At 40.5% G+C, this 20,999-nt stretch overlaps 1 protein-coding gene across 1 annotated transcript; it reads left to right on the top strand.

The window, feature by feature from the left end:
• Positions 1 to 1,693: 1,693 nt before the first annotated feature.
• LOC141631350 (uncharacterized) lies at positions 1,694 to 2,343 on the top strand. Its single transcript, XM_074444035.1, has 2 exons — positions 1,694 to 1,987; positions 2,167 to 2,343. The coding sequence occupies exons 1-2, from the start codon at positions 1,694 to 1,696 to the stop codon at positions 2,341 to 2,343; spliced, it is 471 nt and encodes a 156-aa protein (XP_074300136.1).
• Positions 2,344 to 20,999: the final 18,656 nt, after the last annotated feature.

Raw genomic sequence — 20,999 nt, forward strand, 5'->3', positions numbered from 1 at the left:
CTAATGCACCGGCGGTGTTCATGGATCTTATGAACCGGATCATTAGTTCGTTTTTGGATAGGTTTATGGTGGTTTTAATTGATGACATCTTAGTCTATTTTCAGACTAAGGAAGAGCACGAGGAACATTTAGTGTTGGTACTGCAGACATTGCGAGATAATCAATTATATGCTAAGTTGTCCAAGTGTGGTTGGAGAAGGTGGCCTTTCTAGGTCATGTGATTTCCAAGGAAGGTGTAGCTGTGGATCCTATCAAGATTGAGGCGGTGTCAAACTGGGACGCACCAAAAAAATGTTACTGAAATTCGGAGTTTCCTGGGTTTTGCTAGTTACTACAGGATGTTCGTGAAAGATTTTTCCAAGATTGCTAGACCTATGACAGCTTTGATGATGAAAGAGACCAGATTTCGTTGAGATGAGAGTTGTGAAACGGCGTTCCAAACTTTAAAGGAGCATTTGACTACAGCTCCCATTCTGGCTTTACCTGAGGGAAGTGAGAACTTCGAAGTTTATAGGGATGCTTCAAAGAATGGTTTGGGATGTGTCTTGATGCAGAAGAGAAAGTAATTGCCTATGCTTCAAGACAATTGAATCTGTATGAGGAGAAATATCCTACTAATGATTTAGAATTGGGTGCGGTTGTATTTGCTCTAAAGATTTTGAGACATTACCTATACGTGGCAACCTTTAAGGTGTTTTCAGATCATAAGAGTTTGAAGTACATCTACACTTAGAAGGAGTTGAACATGCATCAGAGGAGGTGGATGGAGCTGATTGGGGACTATGATATGCAGATCATCTATCATGAGGGGAAGGCTAATGTGGTTGTAGATGCTTTGAGTAGAAAGATTGTGTATTCCCTATGCACTGCCATGTCACTGATGAAATTGAAGGATGAGATGACTAAGATTAGGATTCATATGATTCGCAAGGGAGATGCTATCCGAGATTTGACTATCGAGCCTAAACTTTATGATGACATAAAAAGGAAACAGGTACTTGATCCCAAGATTTAGGAGTGGAAGACAAGGGTAGGGAATAGTACGGTTTTGAGATTTTCTATCCTTACAGATGGGAGTTTTCGTTTCATTGGGAAGTGGCGTGTACCTATTGATGCTAAGTTGAAGAGATTGATTATGACAGAGGCTCATTGCACTCCTCATTTGGTTCATCCGGGAGGTGACAAGCTCTATAAGGACTTGAAGAAGACGTTTTGGTGGCCCGGTATGAAGAAAGAGGTAGCGGATTTTCTGGCTAGGTGTTTAACTTGTCAAAGGGTCAAGTGGGAACAACGGAGACCACAAGGTAAGATTCAGTCACTTGAGGTACCGGAATGGAAATGGGAATCGATTTATATGGATTTCATTGTGGGGTAACCGAGGACTCAGCAGGGTAATAACATGATTTGGGTAAACGTCCATCGTTTGACAAAGTCAGCTCATTTTATTCCAATGAATGATACTTGGATTAAGATTCAACTGGCTCTTGGGTATAGGAAGAATGTGGTACGATTACACAGGGTACCCAAGGACATTGTGTCAGATAGAGATATGAGGTTTATATCGCGGTTTTGGCAAGAGTTATAGGAATTTATGGGGACTAGCTTAAAGATTAGAACGACATTTCATCCTGTTACAGATGGTCAACCCAAAAGGACCATTAAGACCTAAGAAGACATCTTGCGAGCTTATGCGATGGAGTTTGGTAGGAGTTGGGAGAATAGACTTGATCCGATAGAGTTTTCATACAACAATAGCTATCACACGAGTATTGGCATGACACCTTTTGAGGCATTGTATGGGAGAAAGTGTAGGAGTCCCATGGGTTGGGACGATAGCGCTGAAGCTGTGGTTTTAGAAACACAAATGGCACTAGATATGGTTGAGCAAGTACACTTAATTCGAGAAACGACGAAAGCAGCACAAGATCCGCAAAAGAGTTATGCGGATTTGCATCGCAGGGACATCGAGTTTGCGATGAGTAACAAGGTTCTATTAAAGTGTCACCTATGCCCGACGTCATGAGTTTTGGCAAGAGAGGGAAGTTGATTCATAAATTTATAGGTCTGTATGATATATTGGATCGGGTAGGTGAAGTAGCTTATCGGCTAGCATTGCCACCATCTCTTGAACGGGTACATAATGTTTTTCATGTGTCATAACATCAGTATGTGAGCGATCCTTCTCATGTGCTTGAAGTGAAGAATATTGAGCTGGATGAAGCTCTCACTTTTTCGGAGGTACCAAAAAAGATATTGGATTGTAAGGTACGCAAGACAAGGAATGGTAAAACCGTCTTGCTTAAGGTGTTATGGTTTAATCACAATGTGGAAGAAGCCACTTGAGAGCTAGAAGAGGCAATGAAGGAATGCTACCCACATCTTTTTGAGAAAGTATGTTTGGTTACGGGGTCGTAACCTTTGTCTTTTAAGAGGGTGTAATACTACGGTTTTCTATGTCTATGGGTACTCTATCGAGTGGTACTTACTCTGTCAAGTAAGTATGTTTTTATCTGAAACAATAGTCTGCCCGATGGGTACTCTATCGAGTACGAGTGACACTCGATCGAGTAAGGGACACTCGATCGAGTACGTCACTTACTCGATCAACTAAGTTGGTCTTACGAGTTGTTTTAGCCGGGTTTTGTTAATGACGCGTGTTTAGGGTTCCGTCATCTTTCTTAATCACTTTTACTTTTCTAAAAACCTTTCAAAGAGAGAAAAAAATTACGTTGCTTTGTTCTTCGCGTTATTATCAAATCCTAAAGGTTAAGTTTGTCGGATCTTCGTGTTCCTTACGCCGTTGAGTTCGTCGTGTCAAGGGTAAGATCCTTGTGTAGTTTTTATATTATTTTGTTGATTTTGTTTAAAACCCTAATTGGGTAGAATTGGGGGTTCTGGGAGTGTAATGTTGATTAGCTGGTAATTGTATGAATATGTGATTATAGGAGGAGGTTTCGTAGAGGAGCATTACTGATTAGCTGCTTGTGACGGTCTCGTGGTTGCTAATTCCAAGTGGGGTTTCCCTGCTCGATTATTGTTTAGATAATATTGTTAATGGTTGATCATTGTTGTTGAATTGTATCATGTTGGAATTGGAAATTGGTGATTGTTGTTGTATAATGTAGTTGGTTTTGATTGTTTGTCTTTGGTTTGCGAGGTACGTCCTCGGCTGAGTGGAGTCACTTGCGGGAGTGGTTTCACGCCCTTAATTTGCCCTCTGTGGAACTCACCACAGAAGGGATATGCACATTAAGGAACATAGGTTATCGCTCGGATGAGATGAACGGGGCTTAGGTGGGAACGGCTGCGGTCCCCCACTGGCAGTGTGGAATACTTGTTAAGATGGGTATTCTGGCAGGACTACACACTTTAGTGTGTAGTCAGGTGTATGGAGTTATGATGGAGATTGGATAATTGTGTATTGTTTCTGTTGTATTTTTTTGGTGTAATCAGTAACTGACCCCGTTTAAATGTTTTGAAAATTGTGGTGATCCATTCAGGGATGGTGAGCAGTTATTGAGCAGGTATGAGATGGAAGTGCATGGGATAGCTGGGTTGAGTCACCACGAGATGTCTAGAAGTCTTTCGCTGTGTTTTGAACATTTATTTACTTTATTTGAGTTAGCATTTTGGAACAGTTGTATTTCCTTTTAACAGTTTTGATTTGGACATGTATCACTTTAAATTTATTTATTAAAGTACGTTTTGTTACTGTCTATTTGATATACATTACCTCGGAAAATCGAGATGGTAGCATTCCCATGCCTTAAGTGGTCCTGGTAAGGCACTTGGAGTATGGGGTGTTACAAAGTGGTATTAGAGCGACGATTTTGGAACCTGTAACTAATGAACCCAATGAATTTAGGGAGGCAAAATAAAATGAACTCGGGTAGGAGTTCTTAGGAGCAAATGCAAAGACTTGGGAGACGTCCTAAAGTCGCGAACTCGCCCTACAACTTTTAACCGGTCACTATGGGGTGTCATGGGGATCGCTATGTGTTTACTATTGTTCTTATGCATATATTGGATGAATATATCGGATTAATATGTTGGGTGAATAGGTTGGATGGATATGTTGGATGAATATATTGAACGAATATGGTGGATGAATATTGATGCGTGTCTTTTATATGATGTTTTACACCCTATTTTACGCGCATTTCAGAGCTCATTTATGTAGTTTAAGGCTACTATTTGCCCCATTTCGTCTACTTTCGTATTTTTATGTAATATTGCAGGTTTATGCGGAAATGAGTTGATATTGAGCTAAATCCGTCCCCGAGTATCTTGCACTGCATTTGACACGAAGTATTTACTTAAAGAACGAGCTTGGTGCCCATTTCAAGGCCCGAAAGACAAATCCACGAGAAGTTAGAAGTCAAGAATCAGCTAAAGCAGTCGATCGACTGGCTCCCTTAGTCGATCGACCAACCCACGACTTCCAGTAGCTACTGTTCCGCATAGACCAGTCGATCGACCAGTCCCATCAGTCGATCGACCAAACCGATACTTCAGACGTGAATTAAAAGATCGAGGAACTTGAAGCCCATTGTATTTTAGGTTTTGGAAATAAGAGCTACGTTGTTTTCTATATAATGTAAGCTAGGCTTTCAGAATAAGGATCCAATTTTTATTCAAGTTTAGCATACAGTTGTTTAGGAAATAATTAGGGTTCAGAATATTGTTTCGCATTGGATTTTCGTTTATGCTATTAATCTTCCCGTTACATGTCCTCTACAATTTCGGTATTCCCCTACTCTTATTTCAGTTCATCTTTATTGTGTTGATAGTATAGAAATTGATAGTTAGTTTCCCGCGGCCATAATTATCGTTTTATGCTAATCTTTTATTCCGTTAATTCAAGCATGAAATCACTAGTTTTAATTCTTAATATTATTATTGTTTCCACTATAGTCTTGAGTAGCTAATTTATTCGTGCTAGGATTTAGGGGATCTGTAGGAATAGGCGGCATTAGAATAGTGGCCTGAAATCGCGTGTCAGTCGATCGACTGCCATACTTGGTCGATCGACTGACCACGTGAGGTGTTACCTTCGTTTTAATTGTTTTAATTTCTATATTTGACGAATCGAGTGCACGCGACTAGTTGAATGTTTAGGATATGACCGACCCATTAGATCGAAAGATAGGGAAGGTTGATTGACCATCAATTAAAATGACTAAACTATGCTGAGATCGGAAGATAGGTAAAGTTTAGGTTTTTAGTCACTTTTCAGGATGAAAGTCAGTATTAGTGATATTAGGGACTTGTAATGAGATCGAAAGATGCTACTTGTTAAGAGTGGACCCGAAAGGACCTCTTGTTTCCCGCCTCATGTGTTTGATTTAGACCTACTTAGTATGCTGCCGCCGAAACTATAGTGAACCGACCACCCTAGTACCCCTTCTTTTATCTGTTTTATCCATCTATTTAGTTTATTGCCTTTAGCAATAGACCAATCAATTCAACCCCCACATTCGTTACCTTAGACTAGAATTAGACAATTATTAATTACATTCACCTCTTGTGGTTCGACCCTGTTACCACTAGCCTAGGTTAGTTTTAATAGGAAATATAAATATTATTTTTGGTACTCACAACGACGGGTATCAAATTTTGGCGCCGTTGCTGGGGAGGCAATTGTTCTAATTTTTAGGTGTTTCTTAGTTTAAGGGACATTCGTTGCTTAAACTATTCTCATATTCTTTTTGTAGTTTCCTCTTATGCGCAGGTCAAAGGGTGGAGAATTAGTACCTTTCAATCCTGAGATTGAGAAGACCTTGCGTGAGTTGAGACGATCATCTAGGATACTGCCGACAGAGGAAGAGCTAATTACTCTGTCTAGTTACTACGAGAACGAGCTATACGAGGAGGATCCACCTTCATCACCCATTTCCACTTCTTCAGCTGAGACAGTTACATCTCCATAATTTCCAGTCATGGCTGAAGAAGCGAGTATAGTGATACGTGCATTTTATATAGTCTTTTTAGTCTATTCTTGCACGCATCTTTATGCTATTTTAGTAGTTATTTGCTACGAATATGCCCCGAATTGCATACTTTGGGAGTTCTTGTATTAATTGCAGGAATGAGCTTAGAAATGCGGAATCAAGCCTAAAACATGTCCCTACGCATGCATTTAGGAGATGAGTTGAGTCGGAACTTGGAAAGTGCTATTTTGAGATGCGCATTGGAGTAAGGAAGTTAGGCGAGCCAAGAGAGTGCTTCAATTTGCTAGTTCCTGATTGTAAGAGCCATATGTCGAGTTCTACAACTGTTATTAAGGTTATTCCAGTTGGAGGTGAAAGCTTATCCTCTTAGCTTTCCAACGCCACCAACCACGCCCTATTTGTCCAAGTAACGAAGGAATGGCAGCCATTTGAAGATCAGTGCGCGAAGCAGGAATTACGCGCTGAGAAGTGCTCGATCGAGAACTATTTCTATTCGATCGAGAGCCCATTTGCTCGATCGAGAGCTACTTCTTCTCGGTCGAGTAATTAAAGGGAAAGAAGTCCTCGATCGAGAGGAATTTTTCTCGATCGAGAGGAATGCTAAGGAATATCACTCGATCGAGAGCCTTAAGTGCTCGATCGAGCAACAATCTTTGACGGGCTTGGCCTGTTTCGTTAATTAGGTTTTATTATGTTATGTTTTTGCTATAAATAAGGCTTGCACGCCAGTTTTAGGGGGATCAGACGGGGGCTTCTCCTCTCTAATTATCTCCTAAACACTGTTACTTTTGTTCTTCCCTATTTCCGGATTTATTTCAGTAACATTTCTCTTCCCTTTTATTCTTCCTTGTTCCTTTATTGCTTTTATTGTTTCTTTTTTATTTAGTTATCATGTCTTATGTCATTAGATTAGCAATTGCTAGTATAGTATCCCGAGCCATGCGTAGCTAATTCCGTAGTATGTTAGGATTAGGGAAGCCGTGGTAACAACATGTTTTAATTGACTTGAATAGATTAGTCTTGCGATAAGAATTGTATTAGGCAATTTAATTGTTATCAGGTCGAATGAATGCATGCAGGAGACCAATAAATCTAGTTAACCCCGACCTGGATTGAAAGATTGGAAGGGAAGGCTTGTTTAGTTACAATAGGGTATTGTAGTGAGGGCGAAAGCTAAGCTATTTACGCTCTAGGGCGGTTTAAGGACCGAAAGGTGACGACCATAGCTCTTCTTATCAACAGTTTAATCGTCTCAGTATTCCCGATAGTATAGCTGCCACGGTGGACCGACTCCTAGCATATTTCCCTTCTCTTTTTGTTAATTTCTTGCGTTTATTCCTCTCTTACCTTTTCATTAGTTAGTCCAATTCAATCAAACTCCCAGCATTGTGACATTAGACAGATAAATAGACAAGTAGATAGTACACCGCCTCCCTGTGGAGATCGACCCTACTTACCGCTGACTTCTGTTAGTTATACTTAGGTATTTTATTTTTGGTACGAAACGACAGTATCAAATTTGGGCGCTGTTGCCGGGGAGGCAGCTATTTATTTATTTGTTTCATTTTATCTGTTTTTAGCCTCAGGGGATTTTTCCCTTGAGGCCGTTTAATCTTTTTCCTTGAGTGCTGTTTTGATAGGCCTTACAGGTTCTACCTAGACAGTTCTAGGTGAAAGATCGTCAAAGGGAAGGCTTGAGTACCTTTGACCCATCACCAATGTCCTATTATATGGGACAGCCGGTGATTTACTGCGGGAGATGTGGTGCTGCTAGGCATGATGCAGTTCTTTGTTTGGCAGAGAATGACGAAGTCTACGCGTTCAGGCAGCGTAGTCAAGTTAGTCAAGCAGCTGTAGTTGTGCCGCCACATCCACCCTATCAATGGCCACCGCAACAAGATCCTCCCGAAATACAAGAAGAAGAATTTGCGGAGCTGAAATCTTTATTGGAGACACTTGCATCTCAAATGCAAGCTCAGCAAGATTATGATAGACAATTCTACTCGCGAGTTGATGAGCTCGAGTCTGTAGTTGCTCACTTAGCAGCTGAGATGCAAGAAGAAGAGGTATACCTTGCTGAGATCGGTCTTTCCCCTGAGGAAACCGTGTTGCCCAATGCTGAGAATGATTTCTATATCTCGGATGACGAATTCCTATCGTATTTCCAGAGTTTATGCGAAGATTTCAGCCATGTACAGGAGGAATCACTCGATCGAGTGACTTATATTGGTCGATCGAGTGATTTTCTAGAAGAAAGTGCTCGATCGAGTGATATTTCCACTCGATCGAGTGGAATTCAGGAGGTAGTTGGTCGATCGAGTGATTATTCTGCTCGATCGACTGAGTTGGCCATTGGGAGCTATGATTCGTCGTTTGGGTTTGATTTAGATGACAATTTTGACGATGACAACGGTTACGGTGAGTCTCCCCTATTCAAAGCCGAGTTGGATGCGCTTGAGGCTGAGATTTACAGGGCAAATTCCACTGAGGGCGACGAAAGGACAGCTGAGTCGGTATTTGCTCCTAGCACGGATGAGGTATTACATTCTTTTGTCAGTGATTCCATTGTTGAGAGCAACCTACCTGAGGTAATTAGCGGTAATTTTATTATTGTTAATTTTCAAAGTAAGCTACCTCATTTGACTCGCGTTATTTCTTTTAATGCTATACCCACTCCTATGTGGACGAATAAATTAACGAATTTTCACCGTACATGTCATCTCAAAATTGCTAATCTGAATCGGGACCCTAATATATCGTCTATTGCTCCCGCGCTCCTTTATTTTGTGGATAAATTTAGGAGCTCACATAGGAAATTTGTTAGACTTAAACGGTTGTTTAATCTTATTTCTTATTTTTGTATTCCACTCTGGTGCTACTTACTGTTTTGTGTAGCACATGCGCAGATGTACGATCTAATGCTGCGCGCTTTGAGTTGTTTTGATTGTAGCTGATTATAGAGGCTCGAAGAAAAAGAAGGTCGAGCTGGGACCTGTCTGAAGCTAGCGCTACCCGGGAGGCAACCCGGCGATTTTATTTTGCTTCTTATTTAATTTCAGTTGTAATAAATGGTTTTTATACCATAAACTTTATCAGTATGCTTGCTTGTTAGTTTTACGGGCTGTTTTATTTGCGTCTTTGAAGGAAATCCTTAAGCTGCAGAAAGACGAGTCACTCGATCGAGTAACTTTCTACTCGATCGAGTAAAAAAAAAAATAAAATAAAAAATAAAATAAAAATAAAATTTTTTTTTTTACTCGATCGACCGCTATAATTACTCGATCGACCACTTTTCCTCTCGATCGAGCTGTTTTAGACGCCCATTGCTTGACTTAGCTTCTTGTGACGGTTTTCCGGGCCTTTAGCAACCTCCCATGTTCATGGTCGGTTTGGGGAGGTCCCTTTATTCGCGCATTTTGTGAGTTTTCCCGCTTTTACTCTCTTTCTCCTTCAGTTTGCATTTCCTTTCCATGTTTTGGTACAATGGGGGCATTGTACGGTTTGGTTTGGGGAGGTTATGCATCCATATCTGTGTCTGCATTTTGTTTTCATTGCATTTCAGTTATCACGTTTAATTTATGTTTGCATTGTTGTTTATTTTTGTTAAAAATTCAAAATTTCCATAAAAATTAAAAAAATTGTTAAAATTCAAAAATTTCATGTTTATTTTTGCATATAGGTTGAGTCGGAACGGTAGATTTCAATGATGAAATTGCACTATACCTGTCTTTTTGCTTAAGCCTTGCAATAAACTGTTATCTTTTAGCTTTGTCTTATTGCATATCTACGAGTTTATGTTGAATTTAGCTGAACGAATAGACTTGACCTGAAACTTTGGCAACCTACTTATAATTTCTAAGGAATTAGAGCCTTATAAACTGGTGTCATTTATGACCGATTTCATGTAGGATTGTGAGTAGTTACTCCTTGCATAGCATGTTCATCAATTTGCACATATATGAAATTCAATTGCTTTTTGCCTACATACATTCGGGTTAGTGGTTGGTGTCACATGCAGGGAGGTGCTTACAATTTCCCTTTCTTTCATTTTTTACCCATTTAACTCCACATTAGCCAAATTTGCCTATTGACCCTTAACTACATTCCAAATTTAGCCTGCCTTGTCAAGCTAGTTTAGATTGTTTTTGCGGTATATTGTCCATTGTATCAAGTTTGGCTTATATCTATTGTTTTGGAGTTGGTATTTATGAAGAAAAGGAGGAAAATAGAAAAAAAAAGAGTTGAAAAAAACGTGAAAAAGAAAGAAAGAAGAAAAAAAAAGTTGAAAAAAAGAAGAAGAAAGAGAAACCGAAAAAAAAAAATAGAAAAAGAAAGAAAAAGAAAAAAAAAATGTTTGATGAAACGGTTTCTGCTCCTATGCTTTATTTACATTTATTGAGGAGTATTTCTGGTTTGGTTTGGTGAGATTTTATGCCAAATGAAGGGCATGTACTTATTCTATAATTGAGTTGGAATTGGATATGTCTCATATGGTTTTGTTTAGGTACTAGCTTGATCACCTATACCTCCACATTCCCATAAATGTTTTGCCTTTTCTTACCCATTGCCTCACTTTACCATATTTTTGTAAGCCCTCGGCTGTGACAGACCTTGTTTGGTTGGAATGTGTGTACGGTAGCTAGAATTGTCTATCATATTAGTTGCATGCATGTTTATGTGGGTCGTAGTTTAGGTGAGCGACTATTTTCTTTCTCTCTTACATATATATGTTCACCCTTTGCTTCATGAGAGAAGAGTGACCCATGAGAGTCCATTGTTAAAGGTCTTGCAAGGTCGACGGTTCAGCTTTATTATAAACATCCTATAACTCGTTTGCATCTGACTGATTTGCTATAAGTGTTAGTTTGCTTGCATTAAACTGGCTTAAGTGGGCATTTGTAGCTAGCTCTGAGTTACCTTTTTCCGTTCCATTAGTTGCATTGTAGTTTACTCGAGGACGAGTAAAGGTTTGGTTTGGGGAGATTTTATACGTGCATTTTATATAGTCTTTTTAGTCTATTCTTGCACGCATCTTTATGCTATTTTAGTAGTTATTTGCTAAGAATATGCCCCGAATTGCAAACTTTGGGAGTTCTTGTATTAATTGCAGGAATGAGCTTAGAAATGCGGAATCAAGCCTAAAACATGTCCCTACGCATGCATTTAGGAGATGAGTTGAGTCGGAGCTTGGAAAGTGCTATTTTGAGATGCGCATTGGAGTAAGGAAGTTAGGCGAGCCAAGAGAGTGCTTCAATTTGCTAGTTCCTGCTTGTAAGAGCCATATCTCGAGTTCTACAACTGTTATTAAGGTTATTCCAGTTGGAGGTGAAAGCTTATCCTCTTACCTTTCCAACGCCACCAACCACGCCCTATTTATCCAAGTAACGAAGGAATGGCAGCCGTTTGAAGATCAGTGCGCGAAGCAGGAATTACGCGCTGAGAAGTGCTCGATCGAGAACTATTTCTATTCGATCGAGAGCCCATTTGCTCGATCGAGAGCTACTTCTTCTCGGTCGAGTAATTAAAGGGAAAGAAGTCCTCGATCGAGAGGAATTGTTCTCGATCGAGAGGAATGCTAAGGAATATCACTCGATCGAGAGCCTTAAGTGCTCGATCGAGCAACAATCTTTGACGGGCTTGGCCTGTTTCGTTAATTAGGTTTTATTATGTTATGTTTTTGCTATAAATAAGGCTTGCACGCCAGTTTTAGGGGGATCAGACGGGGGCTTCTCCTCTCTAATTATCTCCTAAACACTGTTACTTTTGTTCTTCCCTATTTCCGGATTTATTTCAGTAACATTTCTCTTCCCTTTTATTCTTCCTTGTTCCTTTATTGCTTTTATTGTTTCTTTTTTATTTAGTTATCATGTCTTATGTTATTAGATTAGCAATTGCTAGTATAGTATCCCGAGCCATGCGTAGCTAATTCCGTAGTATGTTAGGATTAGGGAAGCCGTGGTAACAACATGTTTTAATTGACTTGAATAGATTAGTCTTGCGATAAGAATTGTATTAGGCAATTTAATTGTTATCAGGTCGAATGAATGCATGCAGGAGACCAATAAATCTAGTTAACCCCGACCTGGATTGAAAGATTGGAAGGGAAGGCTTGTTTAGTTACAATAGGGTATTGTAGTGAGGGCGAAAGCTAAGCTATTTACGCTCTAGGGCGGTTTAAGGACCGAAAGGTGACGACCATAGCTCTTCTTATCAACAGTTTAATCGTCTCAGTATTCCCGATAGTATAGCTGCCACGGTGGACCGACTCCTAGCATATTTCCCTTCTCTTTTTGTTAATTTCTTGCGTTTATTCCTCTCTTACCTTTTCATTAGTTAGTCCAAATCAATCAAACCCCCAAATTGTGACATTAGACAGATAGAATAGACAAGTAGATAGTACACCGCCTCCCCGTGGAGATCGACCCTACTTACCGCGACTTCATTAGTTATACTTAGGTATTTTATTTTTGGTACGAAACGACAATTATCAAATTTTGGCGCTGTTGGGGAGGCGACTATTTATTTATTTGTTTCATTTTATCTCATTTTTAGCCTCAAGGGATTTTTCCCTTGAGGCCGTTTAATCTTTTTCCTTGACTGCTGTTTTGATAGGCCTTACAGGTTCTACCTAGACAGTTCTAGGTGAAAGATCGTCAAAGGGAAGGCTTGAGTACCTTTGACCCATCACCAATGTCCTATTATATGGGACAGTAGGTGATTTATTGCGGGAGATGTGGTGTTTGCTAGGCATGATGCGATTCTTTGTTTGGCGAGAAATGACGAAGTCTACGCGTTCAGGCAGCGTAGTCAAGTTAGTCAAGCAGCTGTAGTTGTGCCGCCACATCCACCCTATCAATGGCCACCGCAACAAGATCCTCCCGATATACAAGAAGAAGAATTTGCGGAGCTGAAATCTTTATTGGAGACACTTGCATCTCAAATGCAAGCTCAGCAAGATTATGATAGACAATTCTACTCGCGAGTTGATGAGCTCGAGTCTGTAGTTGCTCACTTAGCAGCTGAGATGCAAGAAGAAGAGGTATACCTTGCTGAGATCGGTCTTTCCCCTGAGGAAACCGTGTTGCCCAATGCTGAGAATGATTTCTATATCTCGGATGACGAATTCCTATCGTATTTCCGAGTTTATGCGAAGATTTCAGCCATGTATGCGGGAGGAATCACTCGATCGAGTGACTTATATTGGTCGATCGAGTGATTTTCCGGAAGAAAGTGCTCGATCGAGTGATATTTCCACTCGATCGAGTGGAATTCGAGAGGTAGTTGGTCGATCGAGTGATTATTCTCGCTCGATCGACGAGTTGGCCATTGGGAGCTATGATTCGTCGTTTGGGTTTGATTTAGATGACAATTTTGACGATGACAACGGTTACGGTGAGTCTCCCTATTCAAAGCCGAGTTGGATGCGCTTGAGGTTTGAGATTTACAGGCAAATTCCACCGAGGGCGACGAAAGGACAGCTGAGTCGGTATTTGCTCCTAGCACGGATGAGGTATTACATTCTTTTGTCAGTGATTCCATTGTTGAGAGCAACCTACCTGAGGTAATTAGCGGTAATTTTATTATTGTTAATTTTCAAAGTAAGCTACCTCATTTGACTCGCGTTATTTCTTTTAATGCTATACCCACTCCTATGTGGACGAATAAATTAACGAATTTTCACCGTACATGTCATCTCAAAATTGCTAATCTGAATCGGGACCCTAATATATCGTCTATTGCTCCCGCGCTCCTTTATTTTGTGGATAAATTTAGGAGCTCACATAGGAAATTTGTTAGACTTAAACGGTTGTTTAATCTTATTTCTTATTTTTGTATTCCACTCTGGTGCTACTTACTGTTTTGTGTAGCACATGCGCAGATGTACGATCTAATGCTGCGCGCTTTGAGTTGTTTTGATTGTAGCTGATTATAGAGGCTCGAAGAAAAAGAAGGTCGAGTGGGACTGTCCTGTTAGCGCTACCCGGAGGCAACCTTGCGATTTTATTTTGCTTCTTATTTAATTTCGGTTGTAATAAATGGTTTTTATACCATAAACTTTATCGATATGCTTGCTTGTTAGTTTTACTTTGTTTTTTATTTGCGTCTTTGAAGGAAATCCTTAAGCTGCAGAAAGACGAGTCACTCGATCGAGTAACTTTCTACTCGATCGAGTAAAAAAAAAAAAAATAAATAAATAAAATAAAAATAAAATTTTTTTTTTTACTCGATCGACCGCTATAATTACTCGATCGACCACTTTTCCTCTCGATCGAGCTGTTTTAGACGCCCATTGCTTGACTTAGCTTCTTGTGACGGTTTTCCGGGCCTTTAGCAACCTCCCATGTTCATGGTCGGTTTGGGGAGGTCCCTTTATTCGCGCATTTTGTGAGTTTTTCCGCTTTTACTCTCTTTCTCCTTCAGTTTGCATTTCCTTTCCATGTTTTGGTACAATGGGGGCATTGTACGGTTTGGTTTGGGGAGGTTATGCATCCATATCTCATGTCTCATTTTGTTTTCATTGCATTTCAGTTATCACGTTTAATTTATGTTTGCATTGTTGTTTATTTTTGTTAAAAATTCAAAATTTCCATAAAAATTAAAAAAATTGTTAAAATTCAAAAATTTCATGTTTATTTTTGCATATAGGTTGAGTCGGAACGGTAGATTTCAATGATGAAATTGCACTATACCTGTCTTTTTGCTTAAGCCTTGCAATAAACTGTTATCTTTTAGCTTTGTCTTATTGCATATCTACGAGTTTATGTTGAATTTAGCTGAACGAATAGACTTGACCTGAAACTTTGGCAACCTACTTATAATTTCTAAGGAATTAGAGCCTTATAAACTGGTGTCATTTATGACCAGTTTCATGTAGGATTGTGAGTAGTTACTCCTTGCATAGCATGTTCATCAATTTGCACATATATGAAATTCAATTGCTTTTTGCCTACATACATTCGGGTTAGTGGTTGGTGTCACATGCAGGGAGGTGCTTACAATTTCCCTTTCTTTCATTTTTTACCCATTTAACACCACATTAGCCAAATTTGCCTATTGACCCTTAACTACATTCCAAATTTAGCCTGCCTTGTCAAGCTAGTTTAGATTGTTTTTGCGGTATATTGTCCATTGTATCAAGTTTGGCTTATATCTATTGTTTTGGAGTTGGTATTTATGAAGAAAAGGAGGAAAATAGAAAAAAAAAGAGTTGAAAAAAACGTGAAAAAGAAAGAAAGAAGAAAAAAAAAAGTTGAAAAAAAAGAAGAAGAAAGAGAAACCGAAAAAAAAAAATAGAAAAAGAAAGAAAAAGAAAAAAAAAATGTTTGATGAAACGGTTTCTGCTCCTATGCTTTATTTACATTTATTGAGGAGTATTTCTGGTTTGGTTTGGTGAGTTTTTATGCCAAATGAAGGGCATGTACTTATTCTATAATTGAGTTGGAATTGGATATGTCTCATATGGTTTTGTTTAGGTACTAGCTTGATCACCTATACCTCCACATTCCCATAAATGTTTTGCCTTTTCTTACCCATTGCCTCACTTTACCATATTTTTGTAAGCCCTCGGCTGTGACAGGACCTTGTTTGGTTGGAATGTGTGTACGGTAGCTAGAATTGTCTATCATATTAGTTGCATGCATGTTTATGTGGGTCGTAGTTTAGGTGAGCGGCTATTTTTCTTTCTCTCTTACATATATATGTTCACCCTTTGCTTCATGAGAGAAGAGTGACCCGTGAGAGTCCATTGTTAAAGGTCTTGCAAGGTCGACGGTTCAGCTTTATTATAAACATCCTATAACTCGTTTGCATCTGACTGATTTGCTATAAGTGTTAGTTTGCTTGCATTAAACTGGCTTAAGTGGGCATTTGTAGCTAGCTCTGAGTTACCTTTTTCCGTTCCATTAGTTGCATTGTAGTTTACTCGAGGACGAGTAAAGGTTTGGTTTGGGGAGATTTTATACGTGCATTTTATATAGTCTTTTTAGTCTATTCTTGCACGCATCTTTATGCTATTTTAGTAGTTATTTGCTAAGAATATGCCCCGAATTGCAAACTTTGGGAGTTCTTGTATTAATTGCAGGAATGAGCTTAGAAATGCGGAATCAAGCCTAAAACATGTCCCTACGCATGCATTTAGGAGATGAGTTGAGTCGGAGCTTGGAAAGTGCTATTTTGAGATGCGCATTGGAGTAAGGAAGTTAGGCGAGCCAAGAGAGTGCTTCAATTTGCTAGTTCCTGCTTGTAAGAGCCATATCTCGAGTTCTACAACTGTTATTAAGGTTATTCAAGTTGGAGGTGAAAGCTTATCCTCTTACCTTTCCAACGCCACCAACCACGCCCTATTTGTCCAAGTAACGAAGGAATGGCAGCCGTTTGAAGTTCAGTGCGCGAAGCAGGAATTACGCGCTGAGAAGTGCTCGATCGAGAACTATTTCTATTCGATCGAGAGCCCATTTGCTCGATCGAGAGCTACTTCTTCTCGATCGAGTGATTAAAGGGAAAGAAGTCCTCGATCGAGAGGAATTGTTCTCGATCGATAGGAATGCCAAGGAATATCACTCGATCGAGAGCCTTAAGTGCTCGATCGAGCAACAATCTTTGACGGGCTTGGCCTGTTTCGTTAATTAGGTTTTATAATGTTATGTTTTTGCTATAAATAAGGCTTTCACGCCAGTTTTAGGGGGATCAGACGGGGGCTTCTCCTCTCTAATTATCTCCTAAACACTGTTACTTTTGTTCTTCCCTATTTCCGGATTTATTTCAGTAACATTTCTCTTCCCTTTTATTCTTCCTTGTTCCTTTATTGCTTTTATTGTTTCTTTTTTATTTAGTTATCATGTCTTATGTTATTAGATTAGCAATTGCTAGTATAGTATCCCGAGCCATGCGTAGCTAATTCCGTAGTATGTTAGGATTAGGGAAGCCGTGGTAACAACATGTTTTAATTGACTTGAATAGATTAGTCTTGCGATAAGAATTGTATTAGGCAATTTAATTGTTATCAGGTCGAATGAATGCATGCAGGAGACCAATAAATCTAGTTAACCCCGACCTGGATCGAAAGATTAGAAGGGAAGGCTTGTTTAGTTACAATAGGGTATTGTAGTGAGGGCGAAAGCTAAGCTATTTACGCTCTAGGGCGGTTTAAGGACCGAAATGTGATGACCATAGCTCTTCTTATCAACAGTTTAATCGTCTCAGTATTCCCGATAGTATAGCTGCCACGGTGGACCGACTCCCAGCATATTTCCCTTCTCTTTTTTTTAATTTCTTGCGTTTATTCCTCTCTTACCTTTTCATTAGTTAGTCCAATTCAATCAAACTCCCAGCATTGTGACATTAGACAGATAAATAGACAAGTAGATAGTACACCGCCTCCCTGTGGAGATCGACCCTACTTACCGCTGACTTCTGTTAGTTGTACTTAGGTATTTTATTTTTGGTACGAAACGACAGTATCATATAGAGAGTCACTCTGAGCCGACAGCTGCAAATCTATATAAGGGGTTCGAATTACATGGAGCTGATAGGAAATTCGAACCGAAGCCTGCTTACATCAACTTGGTTGAGAGGAACCAATTCGGGGGAGCTTCAAATAAAGATGCAGCCAAGCATATGGAAATATTTATTGATTATTGCTGCTCTATACCCCCGCCGACCGGTGTGACCCAGGACCAGATAAAGGAGACCATGTTTATATTCTCACTCTGCGATGCTGCAAGGGAGTGGTACAGAGATCTGGACCGAGCTGCTAATGGGATCACCGATTGGAATTCTTTGGCTTTGGCATTCTACAAGAAGTACTTTTCTGCCTCGAAGACGAATGCTATTAGAGCTCAAATCACGAGCTTTAAACATGGGCCAGATGAGAACTTTCATGAGGCATTGGTCCGTTTCAAGAAGCTGGTGCGAACTATTCTGCATCTTTGGTTTGAGAAGTGGAGCCTATGCAATTAGTTCTACAATGGGCTCTATGACGATCAGAGGGCGATCCTGGATGCGACATCTAATGGCAGATTCCAGGAGAATACGGGGGAGACTAAGGGGTGGAAGATCATTGATGACTTGGCCACCCACAAGGCTGAGTATGGGAATTCCCGGGGAAATCAAAGGAGAGCTGCTGAATCTCCTTCTGTAGCTGCATTAGAAGCTCTCACGGCAATATTTGACAAGTACGAGTTGGGAGGAGCTTCCAAAGGAGGGATTTACCATGTAAATGCTGTCTCAGACGGTCCTTTCGTCTATAAAAGATGTGGAGCTGAGGGACATGTTTCAGACAATTGTCCTAGTCCTTTTGAGTCTTGTGCTGCCTTTCAACATTATAGGTAGACAAATACTTACTATAAGCCGAATGTCCACCCCAACTTGAGGTGGAGTAGCCAAAATGTTCTGAATCCGACTCAACCTCCACGGCAGCAGCAGCAGCAGAACTATGTGCCTCCTCATAAGCAACAACAGCTCCAAAAGCCTCCGTATGTCCCACATCAGCAGCAACAAACCCAAGGTTCTGATTTTAATGAGTTAAAGAATTTGTTGCTGAAGGAATCCCAGGCTAGAGAGGCCGGGATGAGATGTTGGAGAGCGAAATTGCCCAATTGGCTAGCAAGAGCACAACTCGAGCTCCGGGACACTTACCAACTCAGACGGAGCAAAAAGAGACCCTTAATGCTATCACCTTGAGGAGTGGAACTACCCTTGAAGGGCCTGCTATGATAGAGGATGCCCCTGAAAAAGATGAGGCGGAACCGAGTCAGAAGAAAGCTGGAACGAACAAAAACAAGAAAAAGACGATCAGCAGGTATGTCAGTCGATCGACTGACATACCCGGTCGATCGACTGAAGTGCGACAAACAGTAGCTTCTGGTCTTGTACAAGCCAGTCGATCGACTGACCAACCTGGTCGATCGACTGAGATTGCTGCTGAAGGTGATTCTTTTCGTCCTCCAATGCCCGATAACTAGAGGGACCACTTGTTTCGGGGTACTATTGGCCAGAAAATGTTGAGGAAAGACCCGAATGCTGATGGGTCCATTCCGGTTCCGAAGTACGACCCTTTGTCGATTAATGGTTCACATTTGAGACGGTCTGAAGAGGGGTGGAGCTACAACAAGGAGAAGGTTGTGGACTTCCAGCGTAAGTCCACCGATGCCGGCATGAGAGATCTAGAGGAGAGGGCTAAGTTGCTACTTTCAACCCCTTATCCAGAGAGATTGGTGCCGACAAAGGAACAGGTATCATTTAGTAAGTTTGAAAAAGTTATTCGTAGTTTAAATGTGCAAGTTCCTTTCCTCGAATTAGTCAATCAAGTGCCTGCTTACACAAAATTCATGAAGCAATTACTGTCTAAAAAGAAGTCACTTGAAACTGTACACACTGTCGCACCCACTGAGGAGACATGCTCTTATTTGACCCATACTGCACCCCTTAAGCTAGAAGACCCGGGTAGTTTTTCTGTCCCATGTAATATTGACACCTTTCCTATAGAGAAAGCCTTATGTGACTTAGGAGCTAGTATTAGTGTAATGTCATTGAGTCTTGCTAGGAAGCTCAAATTGACTAGGTTTGCAGTGACCAACATGACAGTACAGATGGCTGATCGCTCTACGGTCCAGCCAATAGGAGTCTTAAAGGACATCCCCATGCAAATAGGGAAGTTTTTCTTCCCTGTTGACTTCGTTGTGCTCGATATGCCCGAAGATGCCCACATCCCTATCATTATGGGTAGGCCATTTCTGCATACTGCTGGTGCAGTTATTGATGTTGGTTCGGGAACTTTGACCTTTAAGGTAGGCAAGCATTCCATTGTCTTTGCCCACACGGCTAGGAAGAAAGACCTCATGTGGCATGTCACTTGCAATACGGTTTCTGAAAAGAAATCTTATTTTATACTTCCTGATATGCCTGTCTCTATTTCTACTCCTGTTGTGACACGTCCGCCCCAGATTGGGAGCAAAGTGGAGGAAGATTCTACTGTTTTAGATATTGCAGGAGCTGGTTTGGGGAAGGAAGAGCCACATGTTGCTCCAGCTGTGAAGGAGCCAATTGTTCAGAGAGGTGGTCTAGGATGCCTTAGCTATGGCACTGATGAGGAGCCCGAAGATGAGCCAGTCAAAGCAACGGAGTCTGATCTAGATTTCGACGAGTCAGAGGAGGTCATTGAGTGGGAAGATGTCCGACATGTTGGACCGTTGAGCTTATCGGATGATGAAGTTGAGAAGAGTATCGCTGAGAAGATGAGCACTGTTGAGGCTACCTCTTGTAGCCAGAAGCAAGTCAAGTGGGCCATTCCATGGCCCTTCTTGATCAACTATTAGTTGATTGAGACTTCTTCAAAACATTTACATTTTATTTGTTTTTGAACCTTTTTATTTATTGCTTTTGTGTGCGCGAGACTTCGCAATTTATTTCGTTTTCTTAGGATTTTAAACACTTAGGATGGTTACTTTGGGTTTTGCGCAATTTTAGGCGCGTATTTTTGTGTATTTGCATGTTTTTAGACCTTATTAGCTCATGCTCTCGAGCTAATTGAAAAATCAGAAAGTTACAGTAGTATTTCCAGTCGATCGACTGAGCTGCACAGTTCCAGGAGCTTCTGTTCCTGTTCACCTGGTCGATCGACTGGGTGAGATGGTCGATCGACCGTTGCCTGCTGCTGTACCTATTAACGACCTCTCCCCTGCTGTGTTTGGTCGTTTTGCGGAATTGAGGGAGTCTTTCCTTCAATTTATTTTCCGACATAATTCTGTTTTCTTCAATTTCTTCATCTTATGCACATTATACCGCTTCAAAAATTGTTTTCTCGGACTTATGCATGGTTCTTTTGTCTTTTCAGGTACTTATTGGTAGCACTGCTAGCTACTGAAACCTCCTAGCTCACGCTGGTTTGGGGAGGTTTCCTTTTGCTGCACTTAAAGTCTTGTGAGTTCCCGAGTTCCACTTCATGTCTTGTTTACTTAATTTTCTCGCAAATTCTCGTTTCTCTTTTCTTTCATTACATGATTTTGCACAATGGGGACATTGTGCGATTTGGTTTGGGGAAGGGTTTTG

The sequence above is a fragment of the Silene latifolia genome, chromosome Y (assembly GCF_048544455.1).
Source record: "Silene latifolia isolate original U9 population chromosome Y, ASM4854445v1, whole genome shotgun sequence".
Taxonomy (NCBI): domain Eukaryota; kingdom Viridiplantae; phylum Streptophyta; class Magnoliopsida; order Caryophyllales; family Caryophyllaceae; genus Silene; species Silene latifolia.